Source organism: Sceloporus occidentalis, unplaced genomic scaffold (genome assembly GCF_023333645.1).
Source record: "Sceloporus occidentalis isolate IW3139 unplaced genomic scaffold, rSceOcc1.0.p SCAF_5, whole genome shotgun sequence".
NCBI classification, from domain to species: Eukaryota; Metazoa; Chordata; class Lepidosauria; order Squamata; family Phrynosomatidae; genus Sceloporus; species Sceloporus occidentalis.
The window spans coordinates 35,349,921-35,369,100 of NW_028316985.1; the positions used below are offsets into that span (position 1 = coordinate 35,349,921).

General features: G+C 40.8%; 1 protein-coding gene across 3 annotated transcripts in view; it reads right to left on the minus strand.

Annotated features, from left to right (window-relative positions):
* Positions 1-3,201: 3,201 nt before the first annotated feature.
* The window catches only part of PDGFB (platelet derived growth factor subunit B), a 60,045-nt gene continuing 44,066 nt past the window's right edge, over positions 3,202-19,180 (minus strand). For all 3 annotated transcript variants that reach the window (XM_089528219.1, XM_089528221.1, XM_089528218.1), the window contains 5 exons: positions 14,688-14,777; positions 13,318-13,523; positions 9,453-9,588; positions 9,052-9,219; positions 3,202-7,203 (listed from right to left, as the gene is read on the minus strand). In XM_089528219.1, the coding sequence (XP_089384345.1) occupies positions 9,083-9,219; positions 9,453-9,588; positions 13,318-13,523; positions 14,688-14,777 (569 nt within the window). In that variant the 3' untranslated portion in view covers positions 3,202-7,203; positions 9,052-9,082. The remainder of the gene's footprint in view (positions 7,204-9,051; positions 9,220-9,452; positions 9,589-13,317; positions 13,524-14,687; positions 14,778-19,180) is intronic.

Here is a 19,180-nt window from a genome sequence, read left to right on the forward strand (position 1 = left end):
ACACATAATATTGTGTCATGCCTGATACTGTATGTCTGGTTAAAACCTGATATTGCTAATCTACCTTTACTATTTCTATCTTAAGGGTGGAAACCCATAAAGGTTTATTTCTATTTTACTTATTTTATTTCATTTTAAATGAAGCTATCTTAAATGTAATGGAAATAAATTATTTACATTTCTAGTTGGCAGATTTTTATCCCAAGCAATCTTTTTATGTGTATTATTTTATTTTTTATGTTATATTTTATATTGATGCTGGTCTTTGACCGTAATGAAGAATGTATACAATAAAGAATGTATGCAGTGACTGCTTGCAGCAAATGGAGAAATAATCCAATGCTGTGTTATTACTGCAGTACAGATGCAGCCAGAGAGCTCTGATACCACAACAAACTATAACTCCCAGAATTCCATAGGATGGAGCTGTGACAGTTAAAGCAGTCTCAAACTGTATTAACTTTACAGTGTGGCAGCAGCCACAGTGGTGCAGGGTAATAGCTACCCAAGCAAAATCCTTGTATACATCCATGGGCAAACTGCACACTTGCATTGGGTTCCCTTACTCATAGAAAGGGGAAACAACATGCCCTTCTGAACTCAGGGGAATTGTATCTGTCTAGACAATGACTAAGGGAGGAACATGTTGAGTTGCAGGACTTTGAAGAGTGTAAAGAGCAACAAGGGATAGGAACTTTCAAGAACAATGCAGCTGTACCTTCAGACAGAAAGGCAAAAGCGACTGTTGGAAAATCTGGGGTGAAATTGGAGGCTGATGAAAGAAAACAAAATAATTTTGGATCAAATCTTCAGTTTGTCTCTGAAAGATTCAAAGTGATTTTATCTGCTTGCAGAAGGATTATCTGACCTGGTGATTTCATTTCACATATGCATATTGTCAGTTTTGAATGAAAAGTTTGGAGAAACATGTTGAATTGTTCTTTTTTGTGGTGCAGAAATCTATCCCTATCTTCTCTGTGTTATTTCTGCCTCTGGTACCAAAACATCTGTTAAAGAAGTAATGTCCACAAATACATTTCTTTTTGTTAACTGAGGTATTCCTATGTAGACATGTAAATCTATAGAGCTTTTCAACCTGTTCTGCAGAAAAGTCTGGTTCCTTGTAAACTTCTCAAGGGTTCTTCAGTGTGATGCCACAAATAAGACTTCTCATCCAGTGAACTCTGCCCATGATGATTTTTATTTAGCTTAGTTGGTTTTAATATGTAGTTTTTAATCTTACATTGTTTAATCTTGGTTTAAGGGGGGCATTAGGTATATATGGATGTATTTTAACCTGTTGTATGCCGCTTTGATTGCCTGGCAAAAAGTGGGATAGAAATAAAAAATTATTTATTTATTTATTTATTTATTTATTTATTTATTTATTTTATGTTTAGTAATGAGACATATTTCCCATGAAAGACAAGTTGCTCATCCACTATTGGTCTTCATCTTTGAAGAGCATCCTTGGATTATCCTTCCAGGATCCTCTGCAATACATGTGCATTCCACAGTGGCAGACGCTTGTCATATAAGACACAGTAGTTCTAGATGAATGATGTTCAAATTCTTCCAGAAACTGTGAACGCTAGGCTCCAGCTTCCTCAGCTGTTGTTGATCAATGGGTTTGTTTGTTTGTTTTGGAAGATGCAATGTTAAAACAGCAACAGCCACTAACAGCAATACACTGTGTCAGTGTGCTTTACTGGATGTCATGTTGCATTGCTATCCTATGATCTGGACATAGGTTGATACAAATCGGGGTAATTTATTATGGAATAATACAAATTATATGTTCATATTCCTAATGTTTTTTAGAGTAAATAAGTCGTCCCTCCATAACCATGGGTTCTTTATCCACAGATTCAACCATCCATGGCTTGAAAATATTCCAAAAAGATATATATTCCAAAAAGCAAACTTTGATGTTGCTATTTTATATAAGGGACACTATTTAACTAAGCTATTATATTTAATTGGGCTTCAGCATCCATGGATTTTAGTATCCACAGGAAGTCCTGGAACCAAAACCCAGTGGATACCAAGGACCCATTGGACTCATATGGGGAAGGTCTACTGGCCCTGGGCACTCTAGAGTGATGCCGGGCAGCTCTCCACAAACACATTCCACTGTGTCACCTACCGCCACCATGGCGCACATTTTTCCAAGGTGGAAAATGAAGAGCCCCGCATTGATCACATGGTTGGCCACCTTGTTGTGAGCTCAGAGGGAGTGGCTTGCACTGTTGGTGGTAGCAGTGGGCAGCAAAGCAAGATGCTGCATGAACAGCTGCCTAGCATCATTCTGCAGTGGTCTGGATTTTCCTGGAAAATCTGGAGCAAATAGTGAGTTTAAAAAAAATTAAGGCAGGGATGGCCCCGATTCAATGCAGAACTTGCCTTCACATGTGAAGACACTTCACATTTGAACTAGGCCTTTGGCCCTGCTTCAAGTGTACAGGGCAACACAAGGGCATGGGGAAACTGATGTAAATGGCCTATGCTCATAATCTATAGTGTTTCATGGTCCTTGTGAATGCTACCCACCCACATCCTACAACTTCTGTTTAATGCATGTGGCTCAGACACAGGCCTCCTTCTGAGTCCATACCATGGGCAGAATTATTTGCCTGTCTACTGATAAGTCTGACACACTGACCTCTGGGCTGTACCAGCTGTAATAAAATGCCAGCCACTAAACAGTCTGCCACTAAACAGTCTGCCATTTCACCCACCACACCACACTGATAGAAGGTGAGCCTTGCTTACAAAACTCTTTAGAGCACAAGCAAATAGTGACTCATGCCAGTTATAAGGGGAGTGACTCATCCCGTCTGAGGCAAACATGTCTACATTTGACTGCACTGAATACCTGTTTTTAGTGGTACAATGCTTGGTTTTTTATGATGCATACCAAAAGTTTGTGCTGTGTCTGCTAAAACTGTGCTTTATATGAGATCACTAATCATATCCATGTCTGAGATCACAAACCATATCTGTTTGGTTAATACAATACTGTCTTATTTTGGCTGTCAAAAGCATAACCTAAACCTGTAAAAGTTATTTTTTTGAGCTACAACCCCCCACCCCCCGAATTCCTAAAGGTGAGAATGTGTTTTCTAGATTGTAGATTTTCTAGGTTATAGGGAGCTGAACATAAATGAAACACAAAACCACTGAGTTTTGTTTTTAGGCTTTTAAAAAAACAACTTTAAATACAGTACTGAGTATAAATTAATTTTATATAAAATGGGCAGGGAAGAGAAAGGATTCTTCTTCCTTACAAATGGGGAAAATGCAGGAAAACATTTTTTAAGACAGAGAGTAAAATTGAACAGTAAGAAGTGTTTTTTTTTTAATCTTAGAAAGCAAGATTAGTAAACAGGAAGTGTATGGCTCCAAACTGTTTCTATTGGACTTTTTTTGTCTTGTTATTAGTCTACATTAGAGAATGATATTCTGAGGCCATAGCTGTTGCTGTACGGTTTATTCATTTATTTGCCAGTAAAAAGCCTGACCATGCTGTTAAACACAAATTGTTTGACACTAAGGCCACTAAGCAGAATTTTGCCAAATATCTATAGGAAAATTCGACCAACCCAGTACAATAGGTAGTACAAAAAGCTGCTTGAACTCCAGGAGAACCACAGAAATTCAGCCCAAGAGAGGAAATCAATCCTCCATCCTTTATTGGACTGTATGATTCAAGGTCTAGACCACTATGTACCTTCCTGCCTCCTTATTGTGTACAAGTGAATGAAATATAAGTACAATATATTTGCAAGATGCAAGGGAAAATACCTGCAACTGGAATTTGCTTCAGGCATAGGAGCGCCATTCTTTTCATGCCCCCCCCTCCCCATTGCAACTCTTCCATCAAGAGATGGCAGGCTCCTGACTGCCGGCTCTTCCATTCATTCCATATAAGTAAATGGAGCCAGAAGTATAAGTGTGCCATGCAAAGGGTTGAAAGCCTGGGTTTCATAGCTAAGTTGGTTGCTGTTAGCTGCCTTCAAGTCAACTTCGACATATGATGGCCCTATGAATGAGAGAACTCAAAGTTCCCATTATCAACATCCCTGCTCAGATCTTGCAAGCTCAGGGCTGTGGTTTCCCTAACAGATTCTACCCACCTATATCCATGCTGGACAATGGATAATTTTAAACCTCTGGCTGATTTAGCATGCTTTCTGTATTTTAGATGGTTGAAGGAAGGTTCTTCATTCTCCTCCAGACTTCTTCTAGCAAGTTTGAAGAGCTTCATTTCCTCAGGCAAAATTACACGATACTTCTGTCATTTTCTAACAAATACATCTGTATTGTTACTGGGCCCCAGCCCCACATCCAGTCAGCTGTCCATCTGAGATGCAGCTGAAAGTTTCCAGATAATACAGTCTGTTCAAATTGCAATCTCGATATTTTTATATCCCTTCAAGTCAACTGCAATATATGCATATATGCTTTCAAGTCACCTGCTGACCCAATAAACTGCATAGGGTTTTCTTAAACAAGGAATACTTAAAGGCCATTTTGCCAGTTCCTTCCTCTGTCCTAGGGTTTTCTTGACAAGATTTATTGGGGGATGGGGTGGGTGTTGCATTGCCTTCCTGTAAGGCTGAGAGTGTGTGTCTTGCCCAAGATCATCCAGTGGCTTTCCATAGATGAGGAAGGTTTTGAATGCTGGCTTGTTGGAATCTTAATCCAACACTCAAACCACTACAACATGCTGCTTTTGCTGCTATTATGTGCCTTCAAGTCATTTCCAATTTATGGCAACCTGAAGACAAACATATTGCTTGGTTTTCTTTGCAAGATTTGTTCAGAGGGGGGGTTTGTCACTGTCTCCCTCTATACCCAACATCAACCAGAGGCTGATAGGGGATCTCTACGTTGCTTAAAGTTCCAGAATAGGGATCAGATAAATATCTAAAGCAACCAGCAGAGAGTAAATTACACACAAAGAAGGGCTTCATCTCCAGAAATGTAGCCTTGCCTCCCAATACACAGCAACCCAGCACCCTCCATACAAGTTAACAAGTTCTATAACCTCATTCACCATGGTTGTGGTGTATTTGTGGTCCAATACATTTGGATAGCACCAGACTGGGGAAAGCTACCTTAAGCAAATTCTGTCTGTTCATTCCCACCCAACTTCAATATTCCTACTTACTTTTTCTCCCTTGCAAAAAGAGACTGTAATGACCCACAAGGGATGAAAATGTCTATAATCCCTAAAGAGGTAGATGGGAAGTAAAAGTTATGATGCCTTCTCTACTCCCTGTTCTCTAAGGATATGTAGGCAATCAATTCCCTTTCCTTGTTATTTAATTTTTTCCCAGTAGTTCCTGAAAATAGGCCACTATCCTAGTCTGTCCAGTTACACAAAACCTTCAGTGAATTCCATTTTTTGGTAATTTGGAAACATTTCTGAACCCTTTAAATAGGCCTTCAGTTCAAGGTAAAGGCAAAACCTAGGCATGCAATGGAAACAGAATATTATCATAGCAAACAGTTGATCAGAGGCTGTTCATTCTGTTTGTTCTCTTGGCCCTCAGCAGTTGTGTTAGATACTACCCACTGGATCCTTGTCCAGGAACTGTGGTTAGATAGCAGAATAAGGTTTTGGCATTTGGGGATGCATCTTTATGACCTCTTGTACACAAATGTTTGCAGCTTTGATTAGGCTTTTCATAACTCCAATTACTTTAGATCAGTGGATGTTATCCTGAGGTTACTAATATGAGATAGAAACTGGATATTAATGACTGTACCAGAGAAGGAGTAATTACAGTGTTTGGAAATAAGGTCAAGAGATGAAAGTGGGGAATGCTGATACTGTAGAAGTAAATTCACTAATTGCAACAATCCACTGAATCCACAATTGTTTACAAAAATTAGCCTTGCCTTTCCATAGTTTCAAGCACCAATCTCTCTCCACGCTGCCATTGGAGGTGACATTTGCTAAAGGCCAGAGCCTGGAATGCTTTCGTGTTTCCCAGAATGCCCTGGGTAGGATGGCTAAGCACCATGTTGGCTAGAGGACTGTAGGAGCATTGAAGCCAGACTATTGACTTTTCTAGATCCTAGGAATCCTTCCCAGCCTTACTTTGGAGATCACTGGCATTCCCTGGTCACATCTGTCTCAAGTATTAACCAAACCTGGCCCTACATCCAAAGTCTGACAAATTTGAGTGTGGTCAGAGTGATACTGTGGGTATTGTCATGCAAAGTAGTAACTTTTCCAAGCTCTCTATGGCCCTCATCTTCAATTAACAATAGTGTTATAGCCTGATGTTAGAAGTAATGGAGACAGTGACCATATAGCAGACTAGCAAGCTAGGAGCCCAGTTCACTCAGGGTGGTAATCTTGACTTTACTTTATGTAAATCCATGAACAAAACCTCACAGTGATCCATACCACTAAAAAAAATGGAAAAGAAATTACAAAGTTCAACTGAAAGAGGAGATAGGAAACCAGATAAGCCATGCCTGCCTTATAATCATGTGCCAAGAAGGCCTCTTAGACCTGAGGGTATTCTGGGATAGGTGGGGCAGTGATTCCCCTAGAGGACAGCTGCTCTCTTCCTCTTCATACACCAGCTTGTAAACAGCAAAAATTGTTGGTACATGTACTTTGCTTTCATTGTTTCTGTTCCCCGAGGCATGACATGGTTTAGTGGTTTTACAAATAAAAATATACATACACACAATTAAAAATATTCTATTCAGACATGACAATAGAAGTCCTTAGTGCATTTGATGTCACTGGTTGTCACTCTGACTGCCTTGACTTGTGCCCAGTGTCACTGTAAACAGTCTGAGTCCAACTAACTGCTGGATGGAAAAGGAAAAGGAAGAAGGGGGGGAAACCTTCTTATCCTCCTGATCCACCCCACCCCAAGTGGAGACTGGAATCACAAGTCTTTGCCACATTTCCCCTGCATCTCTTGCAGAAGGAAGCATATTGTCCATCCAAGTGGCTGCATTTTCTTCTGTTCATTCCCCACCTCAGTTTTATTCCTTTGGGAGAATGCAATTAAGAAGGGAGAACTCCAATGGTAAACTTTGGTGGGTGAAAGTCCAGTGAGCGAGGGATCAGGAAGCACCATTTGCCGTCCAAAATAGCATTGAGGCGGATGGACGAAAAGAAACTCTGAGAACCCCATGGGGGTAATACAGCAAATATATTAAATAATAAACCTGGAAAGTAAACAAATAGAAAAAGTATATTGAGATTCCATCTTGCCATGCTAGATCAGTTTCAGTCTAACTATTCTTTCTAATGGCCTTCCCCAACCTGGGGCCTCCCGAATGTTTTGGAATGTGACTCTTATCAGCTCCAGATAACATAGCTGATGGTGAGAGAGCTTTCTACAAAGGTACTCATTAGTTCACAAACTAATCCAGTTTCTATTTTACAAAATCCAGGGGTGGGGAAAATAGTGTGCAGTTGTGGAGTGTTTTGGTAAGGGAATGGGCAAAAGTGGGCATGCTCTTTTTATGTTCTCTTCTAGCAAATCTGTTTGGCTGTATGCAAAGCCATTCCTGTGTTCATCTCAGCCAAGGAATGTTTCCCATCTTAGCCAAGAAATGTTTGCTGTCAGCCGGATGGACTAGTAACTTATTCCTTTCCTTTGATTGGGTCTTGCCAATCAACAGAAATATGTATTCACACCTATTATGTCTTCCTTCCTGGACAGGTGATGGGCTGTTAAGTCTAATCAAAGAGCCATGTAATTCAGTGTTCCTTGACAGACAAATCCCAATGGAGGAAATATTTACTTCTTGTCTCTTCCTCTCATTCTTTGGCTTTCTAATATAAATAGTAAATTAAATTTGATTTCCATGTGATTCACACGGGAAAAGTACTCTTAAATTGAATAATTCTGAATTAAATGGTCTGGAGGAGATGATCTTTTTCAAATCACCAGATGTGATTTTATAAAAGAGGCAGGTGGTAGAGCTACTTGGGCATCTGCAGTCAGGAAGAATTTTACATACAGGACGATCATGTGTATTTTGACTAAGACATTGTGCACCTGACTGAAACCAGTGAAGCAAAGGGGGCCCAAAGCAGAACCAGACTATATGTGTGATGTTCACATGATCCTGGTATAAGCATGTAGGGTCCATCCTAATGTCACCTGGGATGGACTCTACTCTGGTGTTTAGCCCAAACTGCAGAAGAGCTATACAAGGTGCTGAGACTATTGGTGTACAGGTTTCAATACCCTGGAGTGGATTCACTATCCCTCTGACATGGAAGCCACCAGCCTTCCTATGCTACGCCCCATCTTCTATGCTGTCACTTTGGTGGTAAATTTCAAATAATGTTTCCATATAATATTTCTCTTCTCTAAACTGCAATCTATTGTTCACATTTTAGGAAGTACTATAAGGGCATAAAAGTTTAAGATTTGTCCAAATGCCTATCTAGTCCAGTGTCCTGTTTTGTCCTATAAGCAAACTGGTCCTGCTGGAAACCAGAACATGAGCACCACAGCTTTTCCCCACCGTTGTTCCCCAACAACTGGTATTGAAAAACATACTGGCTCCATTACTGGCTGTCATGACTAATGACCACTGAAAGCCTTCATTTGTTGTTGTATGCCTCCAAGTCATTTTTGACTTATGAAGATGGGCATTTCTGAACAATAGAACATTATAATGGAGGCAGCTCTCTACATCCACAGATTTTTATATTCATGGATTCTACCATCCAAAGCTTGAAAATATTAAGAAATAATATAAATTCAAAAAAAGCAAGCCTTAATTTTGCCATTTTATATAAGGGACACCATTTTACTGTTCTGTTGTATTTAATGGAATGTGAGCATACACAGATTTTGGTATCCATGGTGAGCCTTGGAATCAAACCCCAGTGGATTCCAAGGGCTCACTATACTTGCTGTATGAAATTATCATAATTCCATTTCATACTGATTGCAGAAAAACAATGCTTCAGCAGCACTAAAAGATCATGCAGAAACAAATCACATTTTCTCCTGTGCTGTCTATTCACAATGCCACTATATTTGTTGCAGTTACCTGTCATTTGCACTTTTGCCTGCCAGCACCTCTATGCTGGGTAGATTTCTTTCAATGCCTTCTTATCATGTAACTGCTTGAACTTCCGATGCTTCCTCTTTCGTGGCAGCAACCGGTGCACTTGTGCCCTTGTCGGAATAGAAGCTACAGTGCTTGGTGGTGGAACACCTGCCAGAAAAGGAATAAACATAACATATACTGGTATTCAACAGCTGACTTCAGTGGACATTCTTCTGTTCTCAGGAGCCTTTCCATATCTTCCTTTTAACATTTCCAGTTTTCTCTGCATCCACATGCAGAGCTTTTGGATTATAATTCCCAGATTCTCCCAGCCAGCATGGCCACATTTTAATGGAGTAACTTTTCCAAGTTCTGTCCAACAACATTTCTATAATACTCACCTCTGTGCTCATGTGAACTCGGTCGACTGAGAAATCGGGGTGAAACTGCCTCACATCGACATTCCAGGTGGTCCTCCAAGGCCACAATTGCTTTATTGAAGACTGGCTTCTTTCGGACAATTTCAATCTTATTTACCTGTTATAAAAGATGAAAAACAGCACAAATCCATTATGAGTCAACATACCAAATTAGCCTTCCCTCAATTAGCATCACTGGCGTTCTACATTTCTATATAGTTGTAAAGTCCTTTGCAGTTTCAACAGCTCACTCCTGATCATAATTATCACATTCATTCACTTGACCATCTGGATCATTTTACTAAATTAATCCAAGAGTGTAGAAATCAAAAACACTAGAATTTCTGGTTCTAGGCATTGTTCATCATCTTTACTGATCATACCTGCCAACTGTCTAGATTCAGCAGGGACAGTCCCAATTGATCTTTTGCCATTCCACTTATCCAGCTACTGTTAAATGGTTCCATGTATTTTCTCCTCCTCCCACTTTCTCCCTTTATCCTCAATTTACTTCAATTGCTGCAAACTGAGTTCAAAATACAAAAGTAGTTTGCACTTAGTAAGCAGGGGGTAGAGAAAAGGAGGGGGCAGAGTCTTGCCTTTTCCAGCAGGCTCAGGCAAAAGCAGACAGTTCCAGCCCTTCCTGGCTTGTGTGTTCTTCTTCACTAATAACTTTGCCAACTTAATCACATTCTGATGTTGTGTGGCCATGTATGTCCAGGTTGACATCTGTGAAATGTTGGAGTCTATGTGATCCTCTACTAAATGTGTTGTGGTTCCATAGAGTTGAAAAAGACCCAAGAAGCAATTAAGTCCAATCTTTTTGCAAGAGATTAATATCTGTCTATCCATACCCACCCTACTGTCATATCCACCACCCCAAATCAACCTGCCATGACGTGAAAGAATCCAACAGCACATTTGAGACCAACTGACAAGAACACATTTCTAGACAAAGGCCACTTCATCAGATACAATCAGATCAGCTGCAGCTGATGAAATAGACTGACTCCCTGAAAGCTTATGCTAGACATTTCTTCTCTCACTTAGTCTCAAAGGTGCTGTAAGATTCGGTTATGCCTTTGTATGCTAAACCAGATTAACTAAACAGTCTTCTTTTTGAATACAGCCCCATACATTACACTGCAGTAAGCTAACTCCAGATCAGATTGTTCCAGACTGCTGTTGTGTATGTGTCTTCAAGTTGCTTGTTGACTTATGAGAGCCCCATGACTTTTTCAAAGGGTTTTCTTAGACAACAAATACTTAGAGGTGATAAAAAGGTGAAATGTATGTCTTATGACAATGAGCTGGAGAATTACTGTGACTTCCACCTAGGACAGATAGTAACCCTATGGAAGGCAAATGAACACATAACTAGCAATTAGTGTATGGGGTTGTATTCTGCTCAGTAACCAAACAAAAACCAAACATTTTTCTGTTTGTTTATCTTTCTTTGAAAGCATGCTCCCACTCTGCACAGTTCAGGACATATGCTGCCTGCTAGACAAGCGTTTCTAGCCATACAATACACACATCTCTATTTTCAGAAAAAAGCATTTCCAGGTCACATTTTCTGATTAACCTTTGACTCCTTGTTTGCTCTTTTCCCAGAAAAACAATCCACTCTCCTGCCACCGCTAACCCCCAGTCTCTGCTATTCAGTGTGGCTTTCTAATGAAAGGAATTTCCCGCACATGCATGGTGTAATGTCTTCCCCTCCCTTGTGTCTCCTTGCTGTGAACATAGGTCAGGCAAGGGACTTCATTATAGTTTTTAATTATTTGTCTGGGAGGAAGCATAGAGATCACTATTGGCTAGATATTTAGCAGGATCAGAATGAGAGGTCAGATGGCAGGTATCCGCTTACAACACATCCAGACAGGATAATGTGAATGAGCTGTTGGCTTAGGCTAGGTGCATTAGCATGGTAAACAAGTAGCTGTCAAGATATTTGAATGTGCCATTAGGCTGCTGATTTATCTCCATGCACTGTGACATAAAAAAGCAGAATTCTAAAGACTTGTGAATGAACTGGCATGCTGGTGCCTCATTGCTTCTGCGGCAATTCACTGCATTGCAATTCAGTCATTACTTACTTGTTCATTATAATTTCTGAATCTGCCAGGACTCTGCACTCTGCCTTTTGCTTTCCCCTGACAAGCCAGAGTGCTGGCTCTTGTCAGGTTCAGATGTCACAATAAATAAATAAAAAATCTGTGGTCTGTTTAAAGGTAAAGGTAGATGAGCCAGCACTGCCTGAAGACTATTCCAGTGGTCATGTGGCCAGCATGGCTGCACCGAATGCTGTTACCTTCCCAATGAAGTGGAACCTATTTATTTACTTGCATTTGCATGCTTTCGAACTGCTAGGTTGGCAGAAGCTGGGACTAGTGACAGTTCACCCCATCATGCAACACTCGGGCCTTGTACTGCCAACCTTCCAGTCATCAGAATTCGCACCTCAGCCACTAAGCCACCGCATCCCCGTTTAGGTGTTTCTATTTTCACAGGGAGTGACCAATAACCCAGGGGTCCCCTAGACCTCTGTCTTATTGTGACTGCCTAAATGGCTGAAAGACTAATCCTACACACTACTTTTGCATCATGTTCTACAGCACAGAGTGTTCATTCCTTCACAAGATCATCAAAAATAACTAGTAACTGTGGTTACTATCCTATGCACATGTATCTGGCAGTAAGTCTTAGTGAAATCAGTAGAGCTTATTTCTGAGTAGATCTTGTAAGATTCTAAGCAAAATATACTTTGCAGGATTTCATGAAAAGATTAATGCAAGAACCCAGGTCTTCCAAGTTAAGATACCTAAAACAAAGCTAAACAGCTAAAGCTGATTTCCTGACTAAATATCAGCTCTTTAAAACAGTCTTGAAAATCAGATATTCAATCAAAATACATCAAGTGTTTAGATGCAAGCAGCTGATCCAGACAAGAATTTATATAACAACATACAATGCAATCCTACATATGTATAATCAGAAATAATTCTCATTATGTTGAATCACATTTATAGCCTAACATCAACATGGCAGGACTGGGGAGCCTGTAGATCTCCAGATCTGATTGAACTAAAGTTTCTATCATCCTTTGCCAGCCTGACCAAAGGTAATGTATGATGGCAGCAACACTATATAAACATCTGTAAAATCTAAGTTTTCCCATCCTGGTGTATGGACCATTATAAAATATTGTAGGGCAATGGAATTAAGGAATATGATTCTGTATATATCCATGTAATGTTATGCATTTATCCTTTTCCAAGCAATGGAAGGTTTTAGTTTCTTTTAACATTGGTCACATGCCCTGTCTCTGTGGTATTTGTTCTCCTTACAAATACACACAGGACCAAATGGAAGCATAAAGACAATGCTTTCAGCAGACTGCAGATCCCCAAAGAGATTGTACAGATCCTTTCCCAAGACTGCACTCCCAATTCCAACTACCTGAAACTAGACACTTTCTGCTATGTTTTCCTGCTTCTCTGTCATTGTCCCTTGAAAAAAAAATTAAGATTCTTTTCTCAAACCCTTGACTCCTATCATGAGATAATTTGTTCAAAATCACAGCAATAAACCAATTCACAGTAATCAGATCACCAGTGTCAGTGCTATAGCTTTCTGGACTTTACTTCAAACATAGGTCCAGGAATGGTGACAGAGGGTAGAGACTACAATGACCAGTTGGAGGCGCCTAGATTTATCTTGTTTAGATTTCCAGAGACTGTTACATCTATACATTGCACTCTGCTAACTCTTGTAGCCTGATCCTTTAAAAAACTAAAATGAAGGGAATAAGGACTGGTGGAGACAGAAACAGATCTTTGCTTACCTGGATGTGTCGCACACGAACCAGCATGGGGCGACATTGCATGCTTCGGGTATTACAGCAGCCTGTGCACCGCTGCACTTCCACACATGGCGGCCACACAAGGAAGTTGGCATTAGTGGGATCCACCAAGTTCCGGGAGATTTCAAACACCTCAGTCCGTGTCTTGCATTCAGCAAGTACTGCTGCTTCAACTGGTTCTTCTCCACCTATAATGATTCAAGAGAAACACATCTTGGTCAATTCAACCTTGCAACCTATCTCCTCTAGACACAGTCTTGAGAGACGTCCCCTCTGTTCTATTCAAAGGATCCCAGCCAATTTTGCCATCTGTCTCATCCACATTTGAATCTCCATAATGTAAGTTTTTATATTTTGTCATGTGTGAAAAACAGAGACGCTAATGAAGTACAGTGGGCCCTCGCCTTACGCGGGGATCTGTTCCGGATCCCTCCGCGTAAGGCGAATTCCGCCTATGCTCAAGCCCCATTGTAAACAATGGGGCTCGTGCATGGCGGTGCAGCGGCGCATGGGGTGCAATGGGTGCGCGCGCGCCCATGCAATTGAATGGGACGCCACGACTCTTCCGCCCCGCGGCTTGAGCACGTATGCTCAAGCCGTGTAAAACGCGCCCGTGTATGGCGCGGGCGCGCTGTATTTTTTTCTAATCCTCAAGTTTATGGCTAAACATTTGCAAATTCTTCTGCACCAAGAAACTGATAGGGGCCTTCTAGTAATCAAGAGGTAGAAGTATTTCACTTAACACAATTCTGTCATCCTCTGAGCCCTGATATTTGTATCTTTCTGCTGGTGTTTAAATTTTAGTGGTACTAAAATGAAATATAATTAACCCAACGTTTGATCATTCATTCCAGGTGCAAACATTATATTTTATATCTGCAAAAATTGACAATTTCTTTAAAAAATATTACTGAATTCCAGATCTAGAACCATGATGTCTACCTCAGAGATGTGACACTGAAGACCAAAAAGTGAAATCCCTAAGAACAGAGATTGAAAATGTTGCTAAAAAAACCTTTAAACTAAACATTAGTTTTATTAGAAAAGTAGTAGCAGGCTCAGAGTTATCTAATGAGCTTCATGCTTGAGATGGGACTGAAATATGGATGTTCCTGGCTAATATTGAACACAATCAGTACCATGCTGGCTTTGATGTGCTGGCACTTTCTTATTCCTTGAATGAGGAAGGGAGTGACACTCATATTGTTTATTGCTTCTGTAGGACCAGAGCTTGCTAGTAGAGGGATTCTCGAAGTGCACGTATTCCCAAAACCACTTTCAAAATCTACACAGGACTAGTTCTGTGCCTGAAGTTTCACCTATGTGTTAAGTAAGCCATATCTGCAACTCACCCAGACTGCGTCTCCCTCGGGACAAAGGAACAGGATTTTCACCAGGATGTAATCTGGTGGAGTTCAGGTATGAACTAGAGCTATCTTCTTCTGCAAGTGAAAAACAGTGACAGCAAAGGAATTAAATAAGACAATACACATGTGACTCCACTAGATATGGCATACTGAAATTCACAGAAGTGGAAAAGGAGCAGATTCACAAGCTTAGTCCAAACATGGCCATGTCTTCTTGGAACAATTATTAATGCAGTCAATTAGGGTTAATGTAAAGAATTAAGATAGTGCAAGGAACACACAGGATCCTATGCCAAAACCTGATGTGCCCCCTAACCTGATAGTTTTGTACAAAATAATGTATGCAAAGATACAAACCAATGCAAATTGATTTATTTTGCATGTTTTATTTAAAACTATAAGGTTTTGCAGACAACCCACACAGAACAAACATTGATAAAGCTTAGGGGAAATAGAGTTGTATAGGTAAAAGAATCTGAATAGAGGCCATTAGGAAAAGATACATTTTCATGGAAAGACTCTCCACATTTGAAGGACAGACTTCTTTTCCAACATGCCCTATAGATGTATCGCCAAATTGACAACAAGGCAAAAAGCATGTGGTGGATTTGTGGTTTTTTAAAGACAGATATTAAAAGCCAGATTCTGAACATTTGAGACTATGACAAACAGCCACAACCCTAAGATTATACACATAATGTCATGCCCTTGAAAAGCTGAAAAGAAAAATGCTACCCATTTCATGTTAACATGTTAGTGATCAATGACAGAACAGCAGTGACCAAGCCCAATGCTACTTTCATGGAATTTGGTTAACAAATACCATGGCCAAGACATGTAGACATGAACTTTAAAATGTTTTCCTCTACATACCAGAGATTAAATATATTTGCAATGTCACATATATCTTCCCCCAGAATTACACTTCCTATTATTTGTTCTGAAGAGTATTGTCAAACAGTTCACCTAAATTTTCCCAGATTCACCTGAGAAATTTGCATAAAATGGATGGAGAAAGTGCAGGGCTATCAGAACGTAACCACTCTAACTGGAATAGGCAGGCTGCATTTCCAGCCTCTATAGAAAACAACTAGTATTATATCTATCAAAAGATACACAGCACAGAGTATGTGACTTTGGGAGATTCTCAACCAGTCTGACAAACATACTGGACTATAATTCACATCCTCATCACCAAGCATAGCCAATGGCCATGGGAACTGTAGTCCAATACATCTGGAGAGCACCATATTGGAAAAGGCTGCTATGTAGGGTATGGGAAATGTGCAGTTTGACAGACTTGATTGGCATTATCCTTCTCATAGTTCATAGCACAGCATAAAGCAGGTTAAGTTGAAGTCCTTGAGAAAGGCTTGGGGGGGGGGGGGGGAGAGCCTATTAGAGACTACAAAAGCACTGAGAAGAGAGGAGAAAGTTCCATGAAGAAATGTATGTTATGGGTAGTGTTGCCAAGACCAGTCTCACTACTACCATTTCTGAGCAAGGTGATCGAGAGAGCGGTCGCCAATCAACTACAAGCAGTCTTGGATGAAACGGATTTTCTGGATCCATTTCAAACCGGATTCTGGACGGGATACGGAGTGGAGACTGCCATGGTCGCCTTAGTCGATTATCTCCGTCTGGGCATTGACAGGGGAAGTGTGACCCTGCTGGTGCTCTTGGACATCTCAGCGGCCTTCGATACCATTGACCACGGTATCCTTCTGGAATGCCTGACAGAGTTGGGTACTGGAGGCACTGCACTGCAGTGGTTCCGATCCTACCTCTCGGGCAGGTTCCAGATGGTGTCGCTTGGGGACAGTTGTTCGGCCAAGAGGGAGCTCAAATCGGGGGTCCCTCAAAGTGCGATTCTGTCCCCAATGCTATTCAACATTTACATGAAACCGCTGGGAGAGATCATCTGGAGACATGGGGCGGGGTGTTATCAGTACGCTGATGACACCCAAATATACTTCTCTGTGTCTCAGACTGAAGCAGTGACTAAGGATGGCATCTCTCCTCTGAATGCCTGTCTTGGGGCGGTAATGGACTGGATGAGGGAAAACTGACTCAGGCTGAATCCAGGTAAGACAGAGGTACTTGCTATAGGAACCCCGAATCCAGGAATGGAGTTATGTCAGCCAGTTCTGGATGGGGTCACACTTCCCCTGAAGGATTCTGTTCGCAGCTTGGGGGTGCTTCTTGACTCGTCACTCCAACTGACAGCTCAGGTGGATGCGACAGTCAAGAGCGCCTGCTATCACCTTCGTCTGATACACCAACTGTGCTCCTTCCTGGAGTCGAGGGACCTGGAAACAGTAGTACATGCACTGGTAATCTCTTGATTGGACTTCTGTAATGCGCTCTACTTGGGGCTACCCTTGTGCCAAGTTCGGAAACTTCAGCTGGTACAAAATATGGCAGCCAGATTGATCACGGGAACTTCTAGGAATGACCATATAACACCGGTCTTGAAGTCCCTGCACTGGCTGCCTATTAGTTTCCGGGCAAAGTACCAGGTGTTGGTGATTACCTTTAAAGCCCTACATGGCTTGGGCCTAGAGTACTTGAGGGAATGCCTTCTTCCCTATTGTCCGTCCTGCACACTAAGGTCCTCTGGAAGAAATCTACTACAGCGAAAAAAATCTAGGCTAACATCTGTCTCCCAGAGGGCCTTCTCTACTATTGCTCCTAAACTATGGAACGACCTGCCGGAGGAGATCCGTCACATTTCCACTCTGGCAGCTTTCAAGAAAGCACTCAAGACGGATCTCTTCTGACAGGCCTTTCCAACTTAGTTACCCTCCCCAGATATAGAGATATTTGTCCCCTCATCTGTCTATTTCCCCCCGCCAATGTTTCTGCCTATTTTTTGTTTGTTCAATGTTTTTAATGTTTTAATATTATTACTGTTTAATTCTGTTTTAGTACTGGGAATGGGGGGGAGGTGGTAGGTCTAGGGTTTGATTTTTTAACTCTATTGTAATTTGTTGTATTTTATTGTTGTAACCTGCCTGGATTCTTCGTGACTGGGCGGGCTAGAAATAAATCTGTTGTTGTTGTTGTTGTTATTATTATTATTATGTTAGAGCCTCCCAAGGAAGACTTACAAGAGACTGCAGCGTTCTGAAGTCAGGATATTTTTCTATCTGTGTACAGTGTACCTGACTTCAGTGCTATGATTTGGTGTGGTTTTATCCTCACCTATGTTATTTGTTTTGCCCTGTTAACTGAGTAGGGCCAATTTTGTGGGAGCAAGAGAAGTAAGAGGATTTTTTAAATTGGCTATAAAGGAACTAGCCAAAATCCTGAGGTATAAAGATATAGCATTGAATACTAAAGTTAGGATTGCCTGTGCCATCATATTTTTAATTTCTATGTATGGTTGTGAAAGCTGGATAGTGAAGAAAGCTGATAAGAAGAAAGTCAGGACGTTTGAATTGTGGTGCTGGAGAAAAGTTCTACAGATGCCATGGATTGCTAGAAAGACAAATAAATGGATCCTAGAGCAAATCAAGCCTAAACTATCCCTAGAAGCCAAGATGACTAAACTAAGACTAGAGACATAGCCATGTTAGTCTGGAATGTCCGTATGTTAAGGGATCTTGTAGCACCTTTGAGACTAAGTGGAAGACATTGTAGCATAAGCTTTTGTAGTTACAAAAGCTTATGCTATAATGTCTTTAGCTCAGTTTGTCTCAAAGGTGCAACAAGATCCTTTTGCATAATGATTAACTGAGACAGTTGTACTTTGGACATATCATGAGAAGACATGATTCACTAGAAAACACAGTAATGCTTGGGAAGATAGTGAGGAGTTGCTAAGATCTGAACCTGGTGCCTTTTGCATCATGGTGCCTTGTTATACATTGGGGTGTGGTTCCAAGATCCCCCATGTATAACAAAATCCGTGGATGCTCAAGTCCCATTAAATATAATGACATAGCAAACTGGTGTCCCTTATAAAAAATGGAAAATCAAGATTTGATGTTTGAAATTTATACTTTTTTTGAACATTTTCAAACCATGGATGCTTGAATCCGTGTATAAGAAATCCGTGTATAAGAAGGGCCGACTGTAATTCCCTCCCATATAATAGAATGAGATGTTATATTTTCAGCACTGAGGATGGTTTGCAAGAGCTTTCAGTCCAGTTCCTATAAACAAACCCTATGTTTTCCCATAGGAAATGCTGAATAGAGCAATTCCCGCCACACCTCTGGTCCTCCCTGTAGCTAACAGCCCCACTGGAGTCTAAGGACAATGGTAGCATTTGAAAACAGTGTCTGCTCAGTGGCAGGTCTTTCCTTCTGTGAACTTCTTGACTTTTATAATGGGAAGAAGGGCAGACGTCAGTATCAGGGTACTAATTAGGATTGTGAAGCACAGAGAACTGAAAGCCCAAGGAACAGAAAAAATGACGATAAGCTTCGTACAATATACTACAAGGCCAAGTCTTTCAGGGCAAAGAAATGACA